Consider the following 25982-nt stretch of genomic DNA (forward strand, 5'->3'; position numbering starts at 1 on the left):
ATTAGGATTTATATCAGAATGACCAATTTTTTCACCACAGAGGCTAAAGAGAGAACCGGAGGCTCCTTCTTCCAGATCCTTCCTTTCACCACCCCATAGATCTGAGAAGGCATTAAGTAGCTGAAGGGGGGAAAAAAAGAGCTTAACCTTGTTTTGTACAGTATCCAGCGCTTTAATAGTTGGATAGCTCCTGGCCTGGCTTTTTGCTCCTAGGCCTAGTTGTAATGGCCATCTTGTCTATTCTGTGCCTTCTACAATATCTTTCCAAACACATTTCTTTTAAAGTTTTAGCTGCTGTTATGGACAACATCCAAAGAACTGTATCAGATACAGGTTACAGGCTCTCCTAAACTGTGCAGATCTATTGGAAATGGAGGACTGACCACATGCAATAGAGACTATTTATGAACACTTATGGGGCTTGCCAGGTGGCACTGGTGGTAAAGAACCTGCCTGTCAAGGTAGGAGACATAAGAGACAGGGGTTCGATCCCTGGGTTGGGAAGATCCCCTGGAGGAGGGCCTGGCAGCCCACTCCAGTATTCTTGCCTGGAGAATCCCACGGACAGAGGACCCTGGCAGGAGAGTCAGACATGACTGAAGCACACACACATGAACACCTATGGGGTTTTTTTTAGAATACAGTGAAAGCGTAACATCAGGGTTATAAGAAGGGAAAGAAGTACTCAAATTGGCAAGGTTATGTATGACCAGGTTAACCTGAGTATACACACTATCCTTCCCAAATCTTAAGGGTGCATAGATCCAATGGCAGATAATTTGCCTTTAGATCCTGTTGTTTAGAATGGTACAAACTGCAAGAAGGGTAGCAGGGATTTCTATTCCACAAAATAAGATGCAAGTCACTAGCCAGTCAGAATACAGCTGCAAACCACTAACCAATCGAATGTTATCTCCTCATCCCAGCCCTCACCCAAGACTCCCTAGTAACAGCAAGAATGAAACACATAAGGAGAGAAGTGCAGCTGGATTATAAACCTAATCCAGAGAAGACTCATGTGTTGATTTTGACAGCCTTGGCAATTAACAGCTGACTTCCTCTAGAGTTTCCCACACAGAACCTTCCATGTGATTTGTGCTTTAATTCATCCCTTACTTCATTTTGAATAAGATTATGTTTTTATGGTTCTTTTCAGTTCAGCTCAATTGCTCAGTCATGTCCGACTCTTTGTGACCCCATGAACCGCTGCACACCAGAACTCCCTGTCCACCACCAACTCCCGGAGTCTACCCAAACCCATGTCCATTGAGTCGGGGATGCCATTCAACCATCTCATCCTCTGTCGTCCCCTTCTCCTCCTGCCCTCAATCTTTCCCAGCATCAGGGTCTTTTCAAATGAGTCAGCTCTTCGCATCAGGTGGCCAAAGTACTGGAGTTTCAGCTTCAACATCAGTCCTTCCAAAGAACACCCAGGACTGATCTCCTTTAGGATGGACTGGTTGGATCTCCTTGTAGCCCAAGGGGCTCTCAAGAGTCTTCTCCAACACCACAGTTCAAAAGCATCAATTCTTCGGTGCTCAGCTTTCTTTATAGTCCAACTCTCACATCCATACATGACTACTGGAAAAACCATAGCCTTGACTAGACAGACCTTTGTTGGCAAAGTAATGTCTCTGCTTTTGAATATGCTATCTAGGTTGGTCATAACTTTCCTTCCAAGGAGTAAGTGTCTTTTAATTTCATGGCTGCAATCACCATCTGCAGTGATTTTGGAGTCCCAAAAAATAAAGTCAGCCACTGTTTCCACTGTTTCCCCATCTATTTCCCATGAAGTGATGGGACTGGATGCCACGATCTTAGTTTTCTGAATGTTGAGCTTTAAGCCAACTTTTTCACTCTCCTCTTTCACTCTCATCAAGAGGCTCTTTAGTTCTTCTTCACTTCCTGCCATAAGGGTGGTGTCATCTGCATATCTGAGGTTATTGATATTTCTCCCAGCAATCTTGATTCCAGCTTGTGCTTCTTCCAGCCCAGTGTTTCTCATGATGTACTCTGCATATAAGCTAAATAAGCAGGGTGACAATATACAGCCTTGACGTACTCATTTGGAACCAGTCTGTTGTTCCATGTCCAGTTCTAACTGTTGCTTTCTGATCTGCATATAGGTTTCTCAAGAGGCAGGTCAGGTGGTCTGGTATTCCCATCTCTTTCAGAATTTTCCACAATTTATTTTGATCCACACAGTCAAAGGCTTTGGCATAGTCAATAAAGCAGAAATAGATGTTTTTCTGGAATTCTCTTGCTTTTTCAATGATCCAGCAGATGTTGGCAATATGGGTCTTTAGGTTTTGCATTCTAGATTAGAAAAATTAGTCTCTAAAAAATGGGCTTGGGGTTGGATTGCAGGAGGCCAGGGGTCAATCTCTGGGTCAGGAAGATACCCTGGAGAAGGAAAGAGCAACCTACTCCAACATTCTTGCCTGAAAAATTCCATGGACAGAGGAGTCTGGCGGGCTACAGCCCATGGGGTCATAAGAGTTAGACATGACCTAGCAACTAAACCACCACCACCACCACATTTTTGTTCTTTACTCTTTGCATTTTAGATTAGTAAAACTAGTCTCTAAAAAATGGGCTTGAGGTAGGTCATATAATGTGAAATCAATGTTATTAAAACATCATGAGAAGAGTATCACACAAACAACGAGGCTTCCTTTAAAGAATTTTCAGGAGACAGGGGTTCTGTATAATGAAGATTGCTGTGACTTCTGAAAATTAATTGTGCAAGCTACAAGACTGGAATGGCCAACTATACGTTAGTTCCCCTAGAGTAAGAATGTAGGGGATAAGATTTCCTTTAGCATCTAGAACAATGCTGAAATTTATCTCAAAACAATGAAGTAAATGTGGAAGGACCTGTTTTAAACATCAGTGCGGTTTCCCCTTGTGGAAGAGATGAAAGACCCCTGTTGAGGGAGGGGTTCTGGATAGATGGCCTGACAGCAAGAACCTACCATGCCAGGTAGGAAAGCAAAAGGCCAAGAGAAAGGTTTCCACCTTTCGCCATCTAATCTCATCTTTCTCAGTTTACCACTATCATCACTTTTCTACTCCTTCCCATTCTTTTAAAAACTTAAAAACTGTGAGGTATAAAACACACAATCAGAAAGCGGCAAAGGATAAATTTACAGCTCAGTAAGTTTTAACAAGGAAACATTTGCATAATTACCACTTGGTTCAAGAATCAGAACATTCTTAGCCCTTTAAAGCCTTATCTATGGGACTTCCCTGGCAGTCCAGTGGTTACCTTCCAATGCTTCCAATGCAGGGGACATGGGTTTGATCCCTGGTTGGGGAACAAGATCCCACAAGTCACCCTGCAACTGGAGAAGCCCACATACTGCAACAAAAAGATTCTGCATGCAGCAAAGAAGATCCCACCTGCTGACCCTAAAACCAGATACAGCCAAATAAATAAGCAAATATTAAATACAAAACAGAAAACTCTACTTGTGACCCATCCCAGTCACTAACATTTTCCTTCTCCCCAAAGAAGAGAAGAAGGAAACATTCACTTCAACATTATGATTTAATTTTGCCTATTTTTGAACAATCTGTAAAGTCAATTTTACAGTAAATACTCTTTGGAACGTCTGTCTTTCACAGTCTTCCTGGAGGTACATTATTGAATTACACAAACAGTGAAGTGTTCAAATAAAAAATAGTATAGCTTGATGAATTGCTCATAAACCCAGCCTAGATATGCAACCAGCACCCAGATGAAGAATCAGCATCAGCAAGTCCCTTTCTGCCCCCTTCAGTCACTGTCCCTCCACTGTCCTAAATTCCAACACTATATATCAATTTTACCTATTTTTGAATGTATGTATGTGCAAACGTACAGTATATATTCTTTTCTGTCTAGCTTCTTTTGCTTAACATTGTGAGATTCATCTGCATTTGTTTCATGTAGTTTTGGATCATTCTTTCTCTTTGATGTTTTGTATTTCCTTGTAAAATATACAAACTTGATTATCTATTCTAGTGCAAGTGGACATTTGTGTTGCTCTCCAGTTTTTAGTCATTACAAGTAGTGTTTGCTATGAATATTCTTATACATGTCTTTTGGTGAACATATATATATATATATATGCATTTCTGTTGGTTATATGCTTTGTTGGAGTGGGATTCCCAGGTCATAGGCTCTGGGGCTGTTCAGCTTTACTAGATAGTGCCACAGTATTTCAGAGTGAAGTGAAGTGAAGTCGCTCAGTCGTATCCGACTCTTTGCGACCCCATGGACACCAGGCTCCTCCGTCCATGGGATTTTCTAGGCAAGAGTACTGGAGTGGGTTGCCATTTCCTTCTACCAGGGAACTTCCCAACCCAGGGATCGAACCCAGGTCTCCTACATTGTAGACAGACGCTCTACCATCTGAGCCACCAGAGTGGTCATCCCAAGTTACACTCCCACCGGCAGTGTTTGTTCCACCTGTTCCATCCCTTGGCTTGCAGCTGCGTGACTCCATTTCTGCCTTCAGCATCACATGGCATTCTCTCTGTGTGCTGTCTTCAAATGGTCATCTTACAAGGAGACTAGTCACATTGGATAGGGGCCCATCCTAGTCCTGTATGACCTCATCTTAATAAACGACATGCGGGACAACACTATTTCCAAATGAGGTCACATTCTGAGGTGCTGGGGGTGAGGACCTAAAAATCTTTTGGGGGTGGGGGAGGAGGAACAAAATTCAGCACATAACAGATGTGATAGTAGTGAACATCTGTTCTTGATCTCAGTGGGAAAACGTTCAACTTTTCAGCATTGTGATGTCTGCTGTAGTTTTCTTAGTAAGTACTCTGTGTATAAGATCAAGGAAGTTTCCTTTTATTTCTGACTTGCAAATCTTTTTAAAAATTATAAGTGGATGGGACTTCCCTGGTGGTTCAGTGGCTAAGATACCGTACTCCCCGCGCAGGGGGCCTGCGTTCCATCTCTGATCAAAGAATTAGATCCCACATGCCACAGCTAAAGATCCTGCATGCCACAACTATGACCTGATGCAGTCAAACTTATTAATTAAGAAAGTAAATAGTTTTTAAAAAAATCATAAATGGAGAACTTCCCTGGTGGTTCAGTGGTTAAGAATCTGCCTGCCAATACAGGGAACACTGATTTGGTCCCTGGTCAGGGAAGATCCCACAGGCAGTGCGGCAACTAAGGCCGTGTGACACAACTGTGCGTCTGCATGCCTAGAGTTCGGGCTCTGCAATGAGAAGACATCGCAAGGAGAATCCTGTGCACGGCAACTAGAGAGTAGCCCCTGCTTGCAACCAGAGAAAGCCTGCACACTGTGGGCCCAAGGCAGCCAAAAAAAAAAATGAACACTGAAATTTATCACATTCTTTTTCTGCATCTAATGAGATGATTTTCTCGTTAATCATAAAAATCTTTCTCCTTAAGCCTGTTCTATAGGAAATTACATGTATTTCTATAGTTTTAAAGGAGAATTTCAATTGTAAATATTAAAATTACAAGTAAGTGGGTTTCTGAGTTGGGTAATGTTCTGCCTCTTGATCTGAACACAAGAGTGACTGGTTTGTGAAAATTCACTTAGCTGTATGTATGATTTGTAATTTTAGGTATGCACTTTATATTTCAATAAAAATTAAAAGGCACACAACTAAATTTCTATTTGAGAATGAAAAGCTCTTCTGAAGGATACTTAGTTGCCCCACTTTCTACTCACATTCACCTCCTAAGAGAGGTGAAGATCTGGATTGTTAGGATAGAAGCAATGTCAAATCTTTAAGTGGTGCACAACTGACACATTGACACACTTAACTGTCTCATAGTTTTTTGTTTTGTTTTTCAGATTTCAGGGTGTATCAGTTTTGTTTTTCAGTGATTCATTCAAGCCAAAGGAATTCCTGTTTAGTCTTACATGAGACTGGATTATTTTTTAAATCCAATCTAGTCCTCTCTGGACAATCTTGTTATTTGGCATTTACTCTCTTCCCCTTGGCTGATATTCTCCAACGTAAATTTTTCTGCATTGAATTATTCTAAAGAATTCCCTTTCTCCGCTTTTACAATACCTGCAGGAATTGAAGATTTACATTCCGTCTTCCGAATACATCTTCACAGATTTGTTCCCATGTTAGAACTGACTGAAATCTATTCACTTAATTTGAGAACTGACATCTTAACACTTTTTCTTCTTTTCATTCAGAACCATGGTAAACATTTCCATTATTTCAAGTCTAATTTTATTCCACTCGGATATTATTCGCTACGGTTCTGTAGTTTCCTTCATATAGATTCTACGTATTTCTTTTTAGTGTTAGTCCTACCTGCTTCATAGGTTTTTTTTTTTTATTGTTGTTGCGATCGTTGCTATTGTGAATGGAACCTATTCTTTTTTTTTTTTTCCTCCATTCAAAAATGAACCCGCAGAGCGATAGGATCTCTACCACCGTTTTCAGCGATGAGACTCTATGGTTCTACGGCAACCTTCTACTCGCCCCGACATTATCCTAACCGGAAGAAAGATGGCAACCGAGAGTCGCTGAGGACGGGGCCGCTCTATCTCGCCTTTGTTCTCCGATCTGTGGCCACTGCGCAGGCGTAGACGCGCTCGTACGTTTCCCCAACCTTCCCGGTCGCGGGCCCAGCTCGGTAGCGCCGGCGCACTGGCGCGCTCCGTTTACACGCTCCGGGGCCTGTAGGCGCCGCGAGTTCCGGCTGTCGCCGCCGCCGCCGCCGCAGCTCCTGGAGGGTCGGTTGCGACGAGTAACGGCGCCGGGACGAGCGCCGCGCCCTTCTTCTCCCGATATGTACCCGAATTGGGGCCGCTATGGCGGGAGCAGCCACTACCCGCCGCCGCCGCCGGTTCCGCCGCCGCCTCCGGTGGCGCTTCCTGAGGCCTCGCCGGGGCCCGGGTACTCGAGCTCGACGACTCCCGCCGCCCCCTCCTCCTCCGGCTTCATGAGCTTCCGCGAGCAGCACTTGGCTCAGCTCCAGCAGTTGCAGCAGATGCACCAGAAGCAGATGCAGTGCGTGCTGCAGCCCCATCACCTCCCGCCGCCCCCGCTGCCGCCCCCGCCGGGGATGCCGGGGGGCGGCTACGGGGACTGGCAGCCGCCGCCGCCGCCGATGCCCCCGCCGCCCGGGCCGGCCCTCAGCTATCAGAAGCAGCAGCAGTACAAACATCAGATGCTCCACCACCAACGAGACGGGCCTCCTGGTTTGGTTCCCATGGAGCTGGATTCCCCCCCGGAGTCGCCCCCGGTGCCGCCGGGGTCCTACATGCCTCCGTCTCAGTCCTACCTGCCCCCGCCTCAGCCGCCGCCCTCGTACTACCCTCCGGCCTCATCTCAGCCCTACCTGCCCCCTGCCCAGCCGTCCCCTTCCCAGTCTCCACCGTCCCAGTCCTACCTGGCGCCCACCCCGTCCTACTCCTCCTCTTCGTCCTCCTCGCAGTCATATATGAGCCATTCGCAGTCCTATTTGCCCTCTTCTCAGGCATCTCCTTCCCGCCCTTCCCAAGGCCATTCTAAACCCCAGCTACTGGCTCCACCACCGCCGTCCGCCCCTCCTGGGAATAAGACAACTGTCCAGCAAGAACCTTTGGAGAGTGGGGCCAAGAACAAGAGCGCTGAACAGCAGCAAGCTGCCCCTGAGCCAGACCCCTCTACGATGACTCCACAGGTAAGAAAGCTCCTGCCCAGAGCTGAGTCTCTCACCTAGAGGGCCCTAAGTGAGCTGGCCCTGGAGGCTATACCTAGTTCCTGGCCTGATTCCCTCCTGCCTCCCCCAACAATAACGAGCAAATTTGCACTCCAAAGGATTTCACAAAAGTCAGGGATCTGACACCCCAGCTTTTTAACCGGCTAAACGTGGATTATTAGAAGAACAGTGTTTGAGGATGTTTCTAGACACCAGGGTAGTTGGGTGGATCAAGAGTTAGTTACCATACATTCTTTGATTTCCTTTAACCAGCCTTTTAGGTTTTGTTGCTGTTGCAAAGGGCCTTTCTCTCCCCGCCACAATTGTAACTTAAAATTGTATTTGAGAGGCAGTGTAAAAAAAAAAAAAAGCTTCTCAAAGCTTCTCAAAGGGCTGACACTTGAATATAGATCTTATGACCAGTTAGTTCCTTTAAAAGAAAGTTAAGGGCCACTAATAGCTGTCAATTTCCTGAGTTAATCTCAGCAAATGGAGGATGGAAATCTTGTTCTAATCAGGAACATCCTAATTGCGTTTATAGATATATATGCCATACCTAGGGAAGTCTACATATATGATCTTTTTGGGATTCTGTTGGTCATTTCAGGAATTGACCCCATACATCCCTTTTCTCACATCACTTAAAGGTAGTTTTAAGACATGACCAATTTGCTGCATTGCATTATTGTTACCATTTACTCCAGAGTAACAGCCTTGGAATTTGGCCAAGCTGTAAAAAAAAAAAAAATTTCATGACATCTCTCCATTCATGAGAGAGCCCTTCTCAACTTCTGTTTGAAGTGATGCTTCCATGTCAAAGATTGATAGAGTAGCAGTAATAAATGAATTCATTTCTTAGGAAAGAAGATGAAGTGGAAAAAAATCGTTTTGATTTCTTAAAATAGACACTTTTAGCAATTCCTAATCTACCTAGCTTCTCTAATGAAAAGAGTATCTTAATCTGCAAGCTCAGATGTGCATATAAAAGATTTCCAAAAGATGGGAATGCAGTATTCTAATTTTACAGTGGTTTGGCTTTAGAAATTAAGAAAAGAAATGAGTTGTTTTAAGTAAGTAATATGTTGTGCTTGGCTCATCATCAGGAGAAAACAGTTGAGAAGCTGGGGTAAAACAGTAGACTGAGAGATTCTGTTAGTTTACACCAAATTAGTACCATCCCATCATGTTATTTCCTCAGATTCCTCTATCATAGACAGAATTTCTCCCCCTTTACCACCTGTCTCTGAAATTTCCAAGCTTTTTTGTTGTTACTGTTGTTGCCAAACATTCTCAGAGTTAGTCCAAGCCAAAATAGGACAGTTATATTCCCATCTCTACTAGACTTTTTCTGGCCTTTTAGAGAGACAAATGAATTGGGGGTTTTTTGGTAGTGGTGGGGGCAGATCAAGCCAGTCCTTAAAATAAACATGAACACTGCTTTTCTGCTTTTGTACCCTTGTCTATGGTGAACATCTTTAGTGCTTTGACTGTTCAGTGCCTCAAATTCTTTGATGACAGCCAGAAAGAAAGTGGTGGAAGATGAGATTTGAGAGGTGTGAATGGGTCAGAACAAGAAGGCCTTTGCTAAAGCTCTTAAGGTGTTGTGTTTTTTTTTAGACCTCTGTCTAGAATTTGTCCCAACTTCCTCAACCCTCTGATATCAGGCTGTCTATGAAGCCATGCCTCAGGTTACCCATGTGGTTTGGTTCTGTTCTGTTCAGATTATGAGTCCCCTTGCAGAAAGAGACTGTCTCACCTTTTTAAAAAAAGTTTTTATTTTTGATTGAAGGATAATTGCTTTATAATGTTGTGTTGGTTTCTGCCATACAGTAATGTGAATCAGCCATAAGGATACATATGTCCCCTCCCTCTTGAAATTCCCTCCCACCCTCCCACCCCAGCCCACCCCTCTAGGTTGTTACAGAGCACTGGGTTGAGCTTCCTGTGTAATACAGTAACTTACCACTAGCTATCTGTTTTACGTATGATAATGTGTATATGATAAAGAGTGCTACTCTCTCAATTCGTCCCACCCTCTCCTTCCCCCTTTTGTGTCCAAAAGTCTCTTCTCTATGTTCACCTTTTTATCCCCTGTAGCACCTAGGACAGTGCCTTGCAAACTGTCGGCTTTCCACTAAGATGTGTTGAATAAGATACAAGAGTTGTCATGTTCTAGACTTAGGATACTTTGGTTTATTAGATAATAAACATTTTCTTCATGACAGTGCCAATCCCTGACAGTTAACCCTTCTTTGTTGATTCATATTTTGTTTTTGGAGTATGTCATTAAAATTTTTTTTGTGGTGAAAGATTTTACATATGCACAAAAGTAGAGAAAATAGTATGATTCCCCCCCATACCCATCACGCAGATTCAACAAGTATCAAGATTTTGTCATGTATGCTTTACCTGGCCTTTATTGTAGTTCTTGCTGAAATATTTTTACATGACTCTTAGATCTTACGTCATTTCATTCCTGCACTCTTAATTAATTGACGTCTTTTTTTTTAAAGGACTTTCTTCTAAGGTAAATATACATTATAACACCTGACAAAATTAACAGGTTTCTATGTATCATCTAATACTTGACCTATTTACATTTCCCCTATTGTCTCATTGTACTAATCAAAATAATTCCTTGATATTTTCCGTGTTACAATTCCCAACTGGACTCAGTAGTGTTTTGAGGGCTTGTTCAAATTGGGATTCAGTCGAGGCATTTTGGGGCAGGATAATTTTGTTGTAGCGCTGTATTGTGCATTGCAGGATGTTTAGCAGCCTCTCCCTGCTAGAGGCCAGTAACAGCACCTGGTTGTGAAAACCAAAAATATTTCTAGACGTTGCCAAATGTCCTGGGGGCAAAATCACTCTCCCTTAAGAACACCTGATTTCGGTCAGTCTCTCCTATTCTTTTTCTGCTCCTGTCATTGATCTTGATGAAATATCTATGTTGGTTGTCCTAGAGAATGTCCCACGTTATGAATTTGTCTGTTGTCTGATGGTGGTGTTTGGCTTGTTCCTCTCTCTCATGTGTTTTGTAAACTAGACATTAACCGTGAAACCCTCTTAGGTTTAAGTTCACCTTTTGGCAAGGGGCCTTTGTAACCTAGGGAGCGCCATGTACTTCTTTGGCATCCCATCAGGAGGCGCTCAGTACCCGATTATCCCATAGTGGTGCCAAGATTGCTCAGGAGGTGACAGTCTGGTTCCTCCACTGTAAAGCTTCCCATAAATATTGCATCTAATGTTTCATTTAGTGGTTCATCCATTGATGGTTTTTGAGTAAATCATTTCTTAGTTAGAGGTCACAATGTGGTGATTTTTTTCTGCCATTTCTTCTACATTTACCATCAGGCATGTCATAAAGAAAAACTTTATCACGCATAAACCAGGGCTGTTTGATTGGAAATGCAGTTAGCATATAAAGGATAAATGCTTGATAGTCTTCCATTTAATTTCTAGTTTTCATCGTAAAGTATTGATTTAATGGAATATGATTTTTGAAGAATTAACTTTTCTCTGAGTTTAAAGGACTGGCTAAGTAAAATGCATAGTGGTCTTTTATTTTTTCATGAATTGTAATTTATTTTTTTATTCTCAAAACTTAAGTAAAGTTGTTGACTTTGATTAGAGTTTTTAGTCATTATTTAATATTCAAATATTTGTTAACAACTCTGTGCCAGGAACTGCGCTTAGTACTGGAGATGAGATGGTGATCAAAATAGGCAAGGTACCTGCTCTCATTGGATTTGTTCCAATGGGAGGGAAAGACATTTAAAAAGTAATTAAGAGAAGCGTAAAGCGCTATTACAAAATAGAAAATATCACTAGACTGCCATAGGAATAGGAAAAGGTGAGCTTTTATAAGTTCACCATCATAGTCACAGTGCCTTGCTCAGGATCTAACACGTAGTAGGTGAATAATAAATATTTTTCAAATGATTGAATATAGCCTAGAGCGCTGACCTGATTGAAGAGGTCTCCCTTTGCAAGTAGTGTTTAAATGAAATCTGAAGAAGGGTAAGGAGTTCAGAGAATTAAGTTCAGTAAGGTTGACTGAAGGTCAAGGTGAGACTTTGTCTTAAGGGCAGTAGGAAGCCATTGAAGGGTTTTATGTAGGCCGTTGTGCCAGATTGGCCTGTTGAATGTTCGTTCTGCTTTGGGGAGAGTGGAGTCGAAAAGAGCAACAGTGATCTAGAGAGTGATCCAGGCAGGAGTTAACAGTGGCTTGGACTTGGATGGTGATGGAGAAGATGAAAAGAAGTGGAAAGACTGGAGAAATACTTAGGTGCTAGAATCCAATTGGAGATTAGTAGTGGAGAGGGTGGCATCAGGGATGCTTCCTGGGTTTCTGAGATAGGAAACTGGGTGGATGATGGTTCCATATACTAATAGCCTACAGGAGAGGGAACAGCAGGTCTGGGGATGAAAGGAAAACGATGAGTTTAAGTTTTAGATTTACTGAGTTTAAGATCCTTGAGATAAAAGATTCCAAATGGAGATGTCCAGTTTGAAGTAAGGTATGGGTTTGGATTCTAGAAGCCAGATCTGAGAGACATGATGGACTTGTGAGTCACCAGCATAAAAATGATATTTGAAGGCACAGAAATGGATGAGGTCTCCTGAGGAGTGTGTGTAGAGTAAGAATCAAGTTTAAAGGACATTGAGCCTAGCCCTGCAGAACCGCAGTATCTAAGGGAACCACTAGGAAGAGAGGCCAAATAAGTAGATGGAAAATCAGGACAGCGAAGTGCCACAGAAGTGTGAGGAAGACTGTTTCTAGGAGAGAGTGGTCAGCTGTGTCACTGCTGAGAGGTCAAGCAAGATGAAGACCGTGAGTTATCTTTTGCATTTACTGACATGTAGATTATTGTTAACCTTGGCAGGAGCAGTTTCATAGTGACTGAAGCCATATTGCATTGATTTGAGGAGTGATGGAAGGTGAGGAAATGGGGATGGTGAGTATAGACAACTCTTTCAAGAAGTTTGACTGAAGGAGAGAGAGAATGTGGGCAGGAGCTGGAGGAAGAGGAAAGTAAAGGAGTTTTTGGTTTTTTTTCCCTAAAATGGGATGAAGATTATCTGGTGACCTTAATTCCTGGAATAGACTGTGAACTTTAAAAATACTGAAAATAAATATATTTTAAGTAAATTTTAAAATGGAAATCCATTTCATCATTTTACCAAGTCTCCTCTCCCTAAACCACTTGCTTTAGGATAGGGCATTGAATATTTAGTGTTACAGGCATTTATCCTAGTCATCCTGGATAGGAAAGGCAGCCTTTCAGAATTAATCTTTAAAGCGTCACATACATATACACATATATTCGTTCATTCATTCTCTGTCTCTCTGTTCCTCCTCCTTTATAGTTCCCTACTTAGAGAATCACTCAGTACCTAGTTCCTTACTGTACTGGTAGCAAGTAGTCAGTAAGTACTTGCTGAATTAATTAGCATCTTTTTGGTAATGGTATTTGTGGTGAATACATCCTTACTTTTTAACTCCATTCAATCTCTTTTTGATTGTGATATGTACTATGTTTTTCCTCTACGAATGAACTAACATCCTATATGAAATGGAGTTGTCTGATACAATGAGATATTCAGAAGAACTGGCTACTATTTCAGCTTCATTATCAAGTCCAGGCACGTTTTTATTCGTTTCTAAAATAGAGATAAAGCAGCCTTCTCTGGGATCACTGAGGACATTTCTGAATGATTTCATCATCATTCATTTGTAGAGCTTTAAAGATGTGCCAGAACCTCGTCCTAGGATTGAATTAGAACTGGGTTCTGCTTATTGGGTTCATATTAAATGGAAATAGACCTGCAGTGCATGCTGTCCGTAAACCAACAAGTACTTGAGCTCCTAACAAGGTTCTTAACCTCAGACTAGGTCTAAGACAAAGATAGAAAGCATGAAAATAAGGTTGGTACAGGTTGATAAAGAATCTAGACCTGAAGAATCTTATCTATAGCCACTGGCTTCTAGTTTTATGAAAGATGGTTTGCAACTTTGTATCTTTTGGTAATGCTTTCAAAAGCAACTTTGAAAAGGGAAGCCTTTAACTTCTACTTGAAAGAGTTTATCAGTTTTTTTAAAGCTAAAAGATAAGTCTGCATTTCAGTATTTTCATAGAATAATGGAAGAGAGTTGAAAATGTTTTAATAGCACATTATTGTTGACTGTCATGGCAGTGGTTTTTTTTTTTTCCATGTTGGATAGTAAAAGTAATTACATTCCAGGAGCTGATGATTATGTGTATGATAATCAGAAAGAAAAAAATCTAGTTGTGTTGTGACCCAGACTTCAAGATGGAGTTAGTGAGATGGCGTTTATTCTTCCGAATGGACTGCAGCAAGTTTCAGGTCATAGAAATTAGTAGCCTAGAAGAGAAGTCTTTAACTGATCAGCAGTCACTGACATTCTCCTGGGTGCTCCAGCAGTGTGCTTAAGCACCAGGTAGGATATGAGAAAAGCATGAGACGTATCTCTCTGAAGAAAATTACATTCTGTGAATGAAAAAACAGATAACAAAACAATATGTTCAGTGAGAAAAGAATATAATGTATGTTTGCATGTGGAAAATTAGAGAGGATATACAATAAAATAGTAAAAATATAGGAAATTCTGGTTATCCAAAGATAATGAATCCCAGTGAATTCAAGTAAAATGAATCCGTTTAACACAGAACCAAAAGTTTATTGTAAGAAGTAAAAAAAAAAAAATACAAAACCCTTGATTTTGGACACAATCTTGAAAAATAAAGCTCAAAAATTGTAAAGAATAGCTGAGTCTTAGAGTTTATACAGAACAAAGTTTAGATCAGGTTTCTGTGCTGTAGTTTTTGTGACAGAATTGTATGATAGCACCACACTCGTCATTCATTTTGTCTTTGGCTATGTGGAAAAAATATTTTAGGGATTCATGCATTTTTCCAAGGACTGTTCTTCAGCCTTTGATATTCATGTTATTTCTTTTGCAGTTCCTGTTATATAAGATTTCTTTTTGGTTGTTAACTGGTAGTGCTTCTGCTCCATCCTCCCCTGTCGTTAATGAGTTCTGAAGTTCTCCAGTATCACTTTCATAAAATCCTGCATCTTTATAATTGTAATAGAAATATATGCTGTTGTTAATTATAGAGGTATATAGGGCAGTTCATTAGTGAATATTTTAGTGTTATGACAGCTTTTTTTTCCCCCTTATACAACCTTGTAACCATGGGGAATTTTATAACACTGGGAAAATGAAGATCCTATAGTTATTTCTGAGTGGTGGGTTTTTTAAGTTGATTTTCATTATTGTTTGTTTACTTATTTGTAGTTGAGTCTCTTTATTTGAGGTATTTTATGTTTTATTAAGTTTTCAAGAATACTGAATTAGTGAAATCTGAACCATTGCTCCTAGTTGGGAAATGTAGGGTTAGGTGTCTGTGAGCCTTTGGTCACATTGGTTGATTGCATCAACCAGTCAGTACATAACTTTGTTTCATTTGTGTTTCTGTTTAGACACCTTGTTTAATGTATACTGTTGATTCATGAACATTGAACTCAGCAGCCAACAGCACTATAATACATGCCTGAAGGAAGCTTATCCAATACAAATATATTTTCTCCATAAGGCACATCACAGTCTTTGTGCAGTTAGGACAGTAGATAACAGTTCAGCACTGTGCTTGCTGGGAGTGGGGGTGTGTGCGTTTTAAACAGAAAAATCCTCAACAAAAAGTACAGAAATATGAAAAATGTGGCTTTAAAGAGACCTTGAAAAGGACACTCATTTACAGTACAAGAGCTAAACAAAAAGGCCAAGCATGGCCATTTTCTGCCTCAGCTGGTGGGAACATGCAGTTCAGGTAACTCAAATTTTTTTGCCCATCTCTGTGTGTCCACAAGTGACTGTGAAAGTTCCCTGAGTGTTGATTTTGGAGTTAGAGATAAATTTTAGCAAATAGGCAAATTTACAAATACAGAATCCATGAATAATGAGGATAGACTGTATCTTCTGATTTTTTTCCACATTAAACTTATTATTGTTGTAGTTTTTAGAAAGTGGAAGCACAAAATAAGCATACAGAAAATAAAATTACAGTAATATTTGGAAGACGGAGTGAAACTTTTAAAATATATACGAAGCATTCTGAAACAGTGTATTTTCATTTATGCATATATCCCTTGGTATGACATGATTAATGATAACAGGGCTTCGGTGGTGGCTCAGTGGTAAAGAATCTGCCTGCCAGTGTAGGGGACACAACTTCAGTCCCTGGTCTAAGTAGACCCCATGTGTCACAGAAGAGCTAAGCCTGTGTGCCACAGCTGTTGAGGCTGTGCTCTAGAGCCTGGGAGCCACAAATACTGAGCCCAGGTGCTTCAACTACTAGAGCCTGTGCTCCACAACCAGAGAAGTCACCACAGTGAGAGGCCCATGCACTGCAACTGGAGAAAAGCCTGCTTAGCAACACAGACCCAGCATAGCCAACAATAAATAAATAAAATTAAAAGAAAAAGATTAATGGTACAGCAGGGGTTTAAAAGAGGGAAGGACAATGCAAAAGAGAAGACCAGGAAAGGAGGTAGGACTGTCTGGTTATATTCAGTAATCATGAGACCGCTATGGATAAAACTGAACAAACTAAAAGGCAAGTTAAAAACAAGTAGCTGTGAATATTAGAAGGATTTACTCTGGTCGTTTATGAGAAAGACTGCTTTCACCTTCAAAAGCATGTATTTTTTTTTTTATGACAGTAGAGAAGTGTATTGAATTAATATGTATAGTTTAACTTCAGTTCAGTCGCTCAATCGTGTCTGACTCTCTGTGACCCCCCTGAACTGCAGCATGCCAGGCCTCCCTGTCCATCACCAGCTCCTGGAGTTCACCCAAACTCACGTCCATTGAGTCCAACCATCTCATCCTCTGTCGTCGCCGTCTCCTGGTTTAACTTAATTGTATACATTTGGGGGGAAAAATGGAAAGATCTTGTTTGTTTGCTTTTTTTTAGTTCAGCTTTGCCTTTTATTATGTATAAGTGCGTGAACACAGACACAGATGTAGCTCTCTGTCAAAACCAAATTGCAGATATATAGGATTGTCAATTAAAATTCTTAAAAAAAAATGCTTTCTGTTGTAGGAACAGCAGCAGTATTGGTATCGACAACACCTGCTTAGTTTGCAGCAGAGGACAAAAGTGCATTTGCCGGGACACAAAAAGGGTCCTGTTGTAGCAAAGGATGCAGCTGAGCCAGTGAAAGAAGAAGTTACTGTACCTGCTACCAGCCAAGTACCAGAACCCTCTGCATCTGAGGAGCCCCCGTTACCACCCACTAATGAAGACGCAGCACCTCCTCTCCCACCTGAGGAGCCCCAGGTAACCATGAAATTAATTACTTGGTATTTTTAAATTGTTCAGCTTTTTTTCTGATTCATATATATACATATATACACACATGTATATATATGTATGTGTATATATATACCTTTGTTTTAAATGGATATATTTTTTTCATTTTTTTTTAAGTGCATGTAAAATTTCTTTTGTGGAATAATCAGATGTATGCCTCAAGGTATTTAGAAAAGAACATTTTTTTCATGGTTTAAGTGAAATTGAAGAATTAGACACTCTTCTGAATTGAGTATCTCTAAGCACTAAAGGGATGACAGGGTGGATGTTTTCATGTTGATGGCACAGGGCAATAATTCAAGAGATTCAGCTTTATTGTTAAACTGCCTGGGCTGTAGTCCAGGCACTGCTACTTACTGGTTGTGACTCTGAGCAAGTTAGTTCACCATTCTATGCTTCAATATCCTCACCTAAAAAATGGGCATATTTAAATTGTAGCTTTCTTATAGAGCCATTGAAGCATTAAATGTGATAATCCTTGAAGCTTAACCTACTGACTGGCACATGGAAAGTCCTCAGATTGGTCCAAAGGTCCTTGTTCTCCCAAGAGCCTTATGTGGAAACATTAATGAAACATAATGATTACACTGTAATCAGCTGGTGAAAAGTGACTAGCGGTAAAAAAGAGGTTTCTCATATAGTGGAAAGGACACTAACTGTGGATTACTTTCTGCTGTGGAAATGGTTATCCTAAATAGGAACAGTGAGGTGACTATTCTAGCAAAGACTGTGGGATTTGTACATTCCTTTGTGGTAGTATTCATGATCCCAGGATAAGACACTAAGACTTTAACAGAACTAAGTATTTTATCTAAAGATAGAATAGCTTTTCTCAGCCAGAGTTGCAAGGATTCTGGACTTTATGATACCATACTGCTGCTGTTGCTAATTTGCTTCAGTCATGTCCGACTCTGTGCGACCCCATAGACCGCAGCCCGCTAGGCTCCTCCGTCCCTGGGATTCTCCAGGCAAGAATACCAGAGTTGGTTGCCATTTCCTTCTCCAGTGCATGAAAGTGAAAAGTGAAAGTGAAGTCGCTCACTCATGTCTAACTCTTCAAGACCCCATGGACTGTAGCCTACCAGGCTCCTCCATCCATGGGATTTTCCAGGCAAGAGTACCTGACTGGGTTGCCATTGCCTTCTCCTGATACCATACTATTATAGCATAATACTCTATAACATATTCATGTTTCTTGTTTATGACTTAGAATAAAGCTGTTTATGGTTAGAATAAAGCATATCCCCTCTTTCACCTTCAGTCTGAGGACCCGGAAGAGGATGCCAGGTTAAAGCAGTTGCAGGCTGCAGCCGCACACTGGCAGCAGCACCAGCAGCATCGAGTTGGCTTCCAGTACCAGGGAATAATGCAGAAGCACACTCAGCTCCAGCAGATCCTGCAGCAGTACCAGCAGGTTATACAGCATCCGCCACACATCCAGGTGAGAGCTTCCCTCACGGACACGAGGGAAGTTGTCCCAGATGTTTAAGGGATTTGTTTCTCATGAAAGAGATTTAAGTGTGATGAAGGAAAAGTATCAGATGTTCCCCCTGGAGTGCCCAAGTAGTTATTTGTTACATTTGTCACCTGTGGATTTTAAAAGATAACACACTACTGTCTGTAAAATAGGTAAACACTAAGGACTTGGTGTAGAGCACAGGAAATTATATTCACTATCTTATAGTGGCCTATAAGGGAAAGATTTTGAAAAAGAGCGTGTGTGTCTATGTGTGTGTGTCTGTGTCTGTGTGTGTGTGTGTGTACAGCCGTGCACCTGATACACAGTATCGTTAATTAACTATACTTCAGTTTAAAAAAACAGAGAATTCCCTGGTGGTCCAGTGGTTAGGACTCTGAGCTTTCACTGCTGAGAGTGTAGATTCAATTCCTGGTCAGGTAACTAAGGTCTTGCAAGCTGTGCAGACTGCCTCCCCCACCCCACCCCCCCAAAAAAAAATTAAAGAGAAAAGAACCAGAACTTCCTATGTTGCTTCAAGTTAAAAGCAACCACCCTAGAAAGCCCATGAAAATACACCACAAAAGATGAAGTGACTTAGATCCTTGTATGTCTTGTATCTTTGAGGTATAAACTTATGTCTATAACAGATCATTTTCAGTAATAATATTAAAATGATCCACAGTAATATTAAAAACTTGAAAAATAGGTGAGATAGGTGTTTGCTTTAGTGTAGTTGATTTTTTTTAAGCATATCCTTTTATTTTTTTAAAACATTTATTTATTTTTGGCTATGCCTGGTCTTTGTTGCTGCGTAGGCTTTCTCTAGTTGCAGAGGACGGAGGCTGCTCTAGCTGCGATGCACGGGCTTCTCATTTCAGTGGCTTCTCTTATTGCAGAGCCCAGGCTCTAGGCGCATGGGTTTCAGTAGTTGTGGCACGTGGGCTTTGTTGTGGGCATGTGGGATCTTCCCCAACCAGGGATCAAGCTCGGGTCCCCTGCATTGGCAGGCAGATTTCTTACCCGCTGCGCCACCAAGGATGTCCAGTTGATTTTTTTTTTTTTCGATTCTGTGATAACTTACATAATTAAGTTAAAAAAAAGAAAGGCAAATGGTCATTATTGAAGGGATTTAACAAGCTTATCCTGAGCCTTCCTTAGTCTTGTGCTCCGAGTTCCTAAGGCTTCAAACACCCTTGACTCCTTGATATTTCAGCTTAAAGTTACTTCTTGAGTGTCTTAACAGTCACTTGCATCCCTGTTTGCAGACCATGTCCGCAGACGTGCAGCTGCGGCACTACGAGATGCAGCGGCAGCAGTTCCAACGCCTCTACCAAGAATGGGAGCGGGAGTTTCAGCTGTGGGAGGAGCAGCTCCACTCCTACCCTCACAAAGATCAGCTCCAGGAGTATGAGAAGCAGTGGAAGACGTGGCAGGGACACATGAAGGCCACTCAGACCTATCTCCAGGACAAAGTCAGCGCACTTCAGAATGTGAAGAACCAGTACATGGGGAACATGTCCATGCCACCCCCATTTGTCCCCTATTCTCAGATGCCGCCGCCCCCGCCAACAATGCCCCCACCGGTATTGCCGCCATCGCTGCCACCGCCGGTGATGCCCCCGGCCCTGCCGTCAGTCCCACCCCCTGGCATGCCCCCACCCGTGATGCCACCGTCTCTGCCGAGCTCTGTGCCCCCACCAGTGATGCCTCCGTCTCTCTCTTCTGCGGGGCCACCGCCCGTCCTCCCCCCGCCTTCCCTGTCTTCGGCAGGGCCGCCGCCCGTGCTTCCACCACCTTCTCTGGCTTCGACCGCACCTCCCCCTGTCATGCCCCTCGCCCCGCTCTCTTCAGCCACACCTCCTCCAGGCATCCCTCCCCCCGGAGTTCCCCAGGGGATGCCTCCTCCCTTGACAGCAGCCCCAGGTCCACCCGCCTCCAGCTCCCAGAACTCACAAGTCCCTGAGAAGCCTCGACCAGCGCTGCTGCCCACCCCTGTGTCTTTTGGTTCAGCCCCACCCTCGGTTTACCATCCTCCACTGCAGTCAGCCCTTGGCCCATCAGACCAAGTGAATTCCAAAGCTCCCCTGAGCAAGTCTACTTTGCCGTACAGTTCGTTCTCATCCGAGCAAGGACTTGGGGAGTCCTCAGCTGCTCCATCTCAGCCACTTGCCGCAGTCAAGGATATGCCAGGGAGGTCAGGTGGACTGCTTCCAGATCCTCCTAGAAGCAGTTACTTGGAAGGTCCAAGAGGCCCAAGGTAGGTCTGCCTTTTTATTTGGGGAGGGGGTGGGAAGGGGTGGCGGATGGATGGTGGCTGTTTTGCTGCTGTAGGTTGAGTAGGCTTTTACATTCTCTTTGTACTTTTATATATATTCGTGATTTACAATGCATAATGTTAGTATTATTCACTCATTAGACATGGCATAATGAAATCTAGAAATGGCAACATACCCCCTTTCCTTGATGTCTCTGGTTTTATCCTACATGTAGAGATTTTATTCCAGGATGAATGTAGTGGTTTTAAAGTAATGCTTACCAATTTCTTAGTGACTTTGACTTTCAGCTTCAAAATCATTGTTTAATTTATTGATCTTTTTTACTCCTTGTTGATTTGACAAATAACTGGATTGGTAACTTCTTTTTGTGAGATGATATGCTAGCTGTTAGAGATAAAAATGAGTAAGTATCTAGTGAAATAGGCAGTGAAATTTAAGGGTAAATAGGACTTTTATCCATTTGTTCAGTAAATATTTATTAAGTTTCTGCTCTGTGCTTCTGGCAGTGAATATAACATAACAGATAAAGTCTGTGCCCCATGGAACTTTTATCCTTTATGTTTTCCTCTATTTAGGAGATGTTTTTCTCTTGTCTGAACCACATTTTTATTTAGAAAAGCACAAAAAATATTTACCAGTAGTTTCTAAATTTTTTCTTTACCTTTTAAAAGGGCTCAAACTTATTTTTCCAAATTTGTAGAAACATTTTTCCCTAAAGTTGGCCTAAATGATAATTTTCTTATAGAAAAACATTTTCAATCAGAATTTTTTTCCAGTTGGAAATTGTACTGGAAATATATACTCCTTACACAAAATTTAGACAGAATTGGAAAGTATTGAAAAAAGTAAATGTCACCTAATTCTGCCATCTGGAGATAATTTTTAAAACATATGTTATAAAAAATTGAATCATACTAAGTAATATTATTTTGTAACTTGATTTTTCACTTATCAGTATTGATTAGTTTTCCCATCTCAGTGTCGATGGATCTACATTAGCTAAATTAAATATTTGAAAACAAAATATGTCTTTTATTTATTCCCCAAGTTTATATTCAGAAAACAAAACTCCATCCAAAAATGAAAGCTAATTAGAGGCAATTGACATGAATTCCTCTGAGTACCAGAAGTCTTCTCAGAAGCGTTACATATATTATCCCATGGAGTCTTCTTGATAGCCTGTGAACTTGACAGGTTTATGCCTGCATTTACCCTTCATAAACTAGGGCTGGAGAGGATTGGGTATCTTGCTCAGGATCATGAAGTGGGAGAGGTGAACCTGCATCCAACAGTGGGGGCTGAGATGAGAGGGTCCCAAGAACAAGAGCGCTAGTTGAGAACTGTGTTTAATGCTGTGATTCAGTGATGTTCATCCTGTCAGTGATGAGAAGTGCATTTGTAGTCTTGGTTTATTTGGCATGTGTTTCATCTTGATTTGAATTCCTGCTTAACTCCTGGATTGAGAGCATTACCTTTTAGATCTGGTAACTGACTTGCTGTATGACATTCTTGTAACCTATGTTGTTCCTATACAACATAGGTTTCCTGCTCCCTTTCTTTCTGGCATAATGTTTTCTCTCTTCTGCCTGCCAAAACCTTGATTTTGTAAATTTAGGACCTATTTTAAGTTTTTTCTTGCCTTAAGGTACAGTTAATAATTTCAGCGTTAGGAGGATCTTAGCAGTTATCCAGTGCAGTTTTTCCTCTTTACCAACTCACCTTGGTGTTGCGTTTTAGTTTGTCATCCTGGGTCTTGCACATGTTACCTAATTTGTTCTTCTCCGTCATCTTATGAAGTAAATGGGTAAAGGGCGCTGAGATTGGGAGAGGTTACAGATACACTGCCCTGGATGTCATAGCAAATGAATGGTCGAGGTGGGGTTTGAACCCAAGGCTTTCTGATCCACTCTTAGGTCCTTTGCTCTTCCTATGACAAGCAGTTGGTGGACTCTGCTTCAGCATTGCCACTGCAGCAAGCAGCACTGGCCTATAGTTTTATGGAAATTTTGTTTCTTACATCGAGCATCAATATGGTACCTTGACTTCTACACGTTGATTCTAGATCTGCCTGTGTGGCACAGTACATAATGAATTATCCTGTTCTTCTTCAGTGTGTACACACTACCATTGTTTAGAGACCATCTTCTTGTTTCCGTCTACTGGCCTTAACTATTCTGCTCTGCCATCACGTAAGCTGAAGTTATGTTCTTTTCACACTAACATTGTTCTAGCCTTCTCCTGCTATAATGCTCGTGGTGCCTAGCTTTCTCCTGCTTTATTGTTTATGGTCCTTTGAAGAGCTTTTGGCTTGTCAGTCTGCTTCAGAATGAACACTTAGATGGAGCAGACCATAGGCCTGTTATTAACTTTGGCATAAAGAATGTAACATATAGCTGGACATACTGCTTTTTATGTTGGGGGCAGGGCTTCAGTACTCTCATGGTGTTGACTTGTGTTGAGCATAACATCAGTTTGGCCTCCTAGGTCTTTTTCATCTTACTGTTATTAAACCCTTTCTCTTTCACCCTGAACTTGTACAGTTTTTTGTCTTTTTTTTTTTTTTTTTCTTTTTCTAAAACTTTACATTTTATCTAGTTAGATTTGGGCCTGCATTCCAATCTGCTGAAATCTTGGTGATTGGAGGTTACATTGCTTTTAGGTATGAGATACCCTTTCCCAGCTCTTTTCCACCTGCAGCTTTGATACGAATGGCATTTTTTTGTCCCTGAATTAGATGCTGCTCACATTTTTTACCTTAATCCTGCTCACAGTTTTCTGAAAAATCTGGATTTAGACTGCTTTCTAAAAACTGAAGGTTTACAAGAAGTCAAGTAACATAACTGCATTATATGTAAATCGCATACCACATTGTTGAGCATCTGAGGCAACGTTTTGAAACTGTATATATGTGTATGTATCATTGAATTCACCAAGTCTTGTAGAAGACTACCCCTGCTCCAGTAAACTGCCATGTTAGTGGATGTTGGTTTCCAAGAGTCTTTTAGTTTCAATAATAAAGCTTTTTTTATTGAAAAGTAACATACAATCATAAGTGTATACCTTCGTAAATTTTCATGAATAGCTAGGCCCATGTTATCACTACTCAAATCAAGAAATAGAAATTAGTAGTGTCTGATGTAGTCTCAAAAACGACAGAATGATCTCTTCATTTCCAAGGCAAATCATGCATCATCATGGTAATCCAAGTCTCTGCCCCAACTAGTAGTACTGAAGAAGCTGAAGTGGAACAGTTCTATGAAGACCTACAAGACCTTCTAGAACTAACACCCAAAAAAGACGTCCTTTTCATTATAGGGGACTGGAATGTGAAAGTAGGAAGTCAAGAAACACCTGGAGTAACAGGCAAATTTGGCCTTGGAGTACAGAATGAAGCAGGGCAAAGGCTAATAGAATTTTGCCAAGAGAATGCACTGGTCATAGAAAACACTTCTAACAACACAAGAGAAGACTCTACACCTGCACATTACCAGATGGTCAATACCGAAATCAGAAGAGAAGCAAAAAGCAAAGGAGAAAAGGAAAGCTATACCCCCTCTGAATGTAAGTTCTAAAGAATAGCAAGGAGAGATAAGAAAGCCTTCCTCAGTGATCAATGCAGAGAAATAGAGGAAAACAATAGAATGGGAAAGACTAGAGATCTCTTCAAGAAAATTAGGGGTACTAAGGGAACTTTTCATGCAAAGATGGGCTCAGTAGAAGACAGAAATGGTATGGACCTAACAAAAGCAGAAGATATTAAGAAGAGGTGGCAAGAATACACAGAACTATACAAAAATAGATCTTCACAACCCAGATAATCACAATGGTATGATCATTCACTTAGAGGCAGACATCCTGGAATGCAAAGTCAAGTGGGTCTTAGGAAGCATCACTACGAACAAAGCTAGTGGAGGTGATGGAATTCCAGTTGAGCTATTTCAAATCCTATAAGATGATGCTGTGGAAGTGCTGCACTCAATATGCCAGCAAATTTGGAAAACTCAGCGTTGGCCACAGGACTGGAAAAGGTCAGTTTTCATTCCAATCCCAAAGAAAGGCAATGCCAAAGAATGCTCAAACTACTGCATAATTGCAGTCATCTTACATGCTAATAAAGCTGAAAATTCTCCAAGCCAGGCTTCAACAGTATATGAACCGTGAACTTCCAGATGTTCAAGCTGGTTTTAGAAAAGGCAGAGGAAGAACCACAGATCAAATTGCCAACATTCGTTGGATTATTAAAAAAGCAAGAGAGTTCCAGAAAAACATCTATTTCTGCTTTATTGACTATGCCGAAGCCCTTGTCTGTGTGGATCACCACAAGCTGTGGAAAATTCTTCAAGAGATAGGAATACCAGGCCACCTGACCTGCCCCTTGAGAAGCCTATATGCAGGTCAGGAAGCAACAGTTAGAACTGGACATGGAACAACAGACTGATTCCAAATAGGAAAAGGAGTACATCAAGGCTGTATATTGTCACCCTGCTTATTTAGCTTATATGCAGAGTACATCTTGAGAAACGCTGGGCTGGATGAAGCGCAAGCTGGAATCAAGATTGCTGGGAGAAATATCAATAACCTCAGATATGCAGATGACACTACCCTTATGGCAGAAAGTGAAGAAGAACTAAAGAGCCTCTTGATGAAAATGAAAGAGGAGAGTGAAAAAGTTGGCTTAAAGCTCAACATTCAGAAAACTAAGATTATGGCATCCGGTCCCATCACTTCATGGCAAGTAGATGGGGAAACAGTGGAAACAGTGACAGACTTGATTTTTTGGAGCTCTGTGCAGATGGTGACTGCAGCCATGAAATTAAAAGACGCTTACTCCTTGGAAGAAAAGTTATGACCAATCTAGATAGCCTATTACAAAGCAGAGACACTACTTTGCCAACAAAGGTCCGTCTAGTCAAGGCTATGGTTTTTACAGTAGTCATGTATGGATGTTAGAGTTGGGCTGTAAAGAAAGCTGAGCACCGAAGAATTGATGCTTTTGAACTGTAGTGTTGGAGAAGACTCTTGAGAGTCCCTTGGGCTACAAGGAGGTCATACCAGTCCATCCTAAAGGAAATCAATCCTGAATATTCGTTGGAAGGACTGATGCTGAAGCTGAAACTCCAGTAGTTTGACCACCTGATGTGAAGTGACTCATTTGA

At 41.4% G+C, this 25982-nt stretch overlaps 1 protein-coding gene across 3 annotated transcripts in view; it reads left to right on the forward strand.

Annotated features, from left to right (window-relative positions):
• The first annotated feature begins 6758 nt into the window (after nucleotides 1–6758).
• The window catches only part of YLPM1 (YLP motif containing 1), a 62385-nt gene continuing 43161 nt past the window's right edge, over nucleotides 6759–25982 (forward strand). For 2 of the 3 annotated variants that reach the window (XM_052646685.1, XM_052646686.1), the window contains exons 1-4: nucleotides 6759–7672; nucleotides 16822–17058; nucleotides 18353–18532; nucleotides 19816–20807. In XM_052646685.1, the coding sequence (XP_052502645.1) occupies nucleotides 6797–7672; nucleotides 16822–17058; nucleotides 18353–18532; nucleotides 19816–20807 (2285 nt within the window). In that variant the 5' untranslated portion in view covers nucleotides 6759–6796. The remainder of the gene's footprint in view (nucleotides 7673–16821; nucleotides 17059–18352; nucleotides 18533–19815; nucleotides 20808–25982) is intronic. The other variant, XR_008199994.1, reaches the window with a different exon arrangement.

The sequence above is a fragment of the Budorcas taxicolor genome, chromosome 10 (genome assembly GCF_023091745.1).
Source record: "Budorcas taxicolor isolate Tak-1 chromosome 10, Takin1.1, whole genome shotgun sequence".
In the NCBI taxonomy this organism is placed as follows: Eukaryota; Metazoa; Chordata; class Mammalia; order Artiodactyla; family Bovidae; genus Budorcas; species Budorcas taxicolor.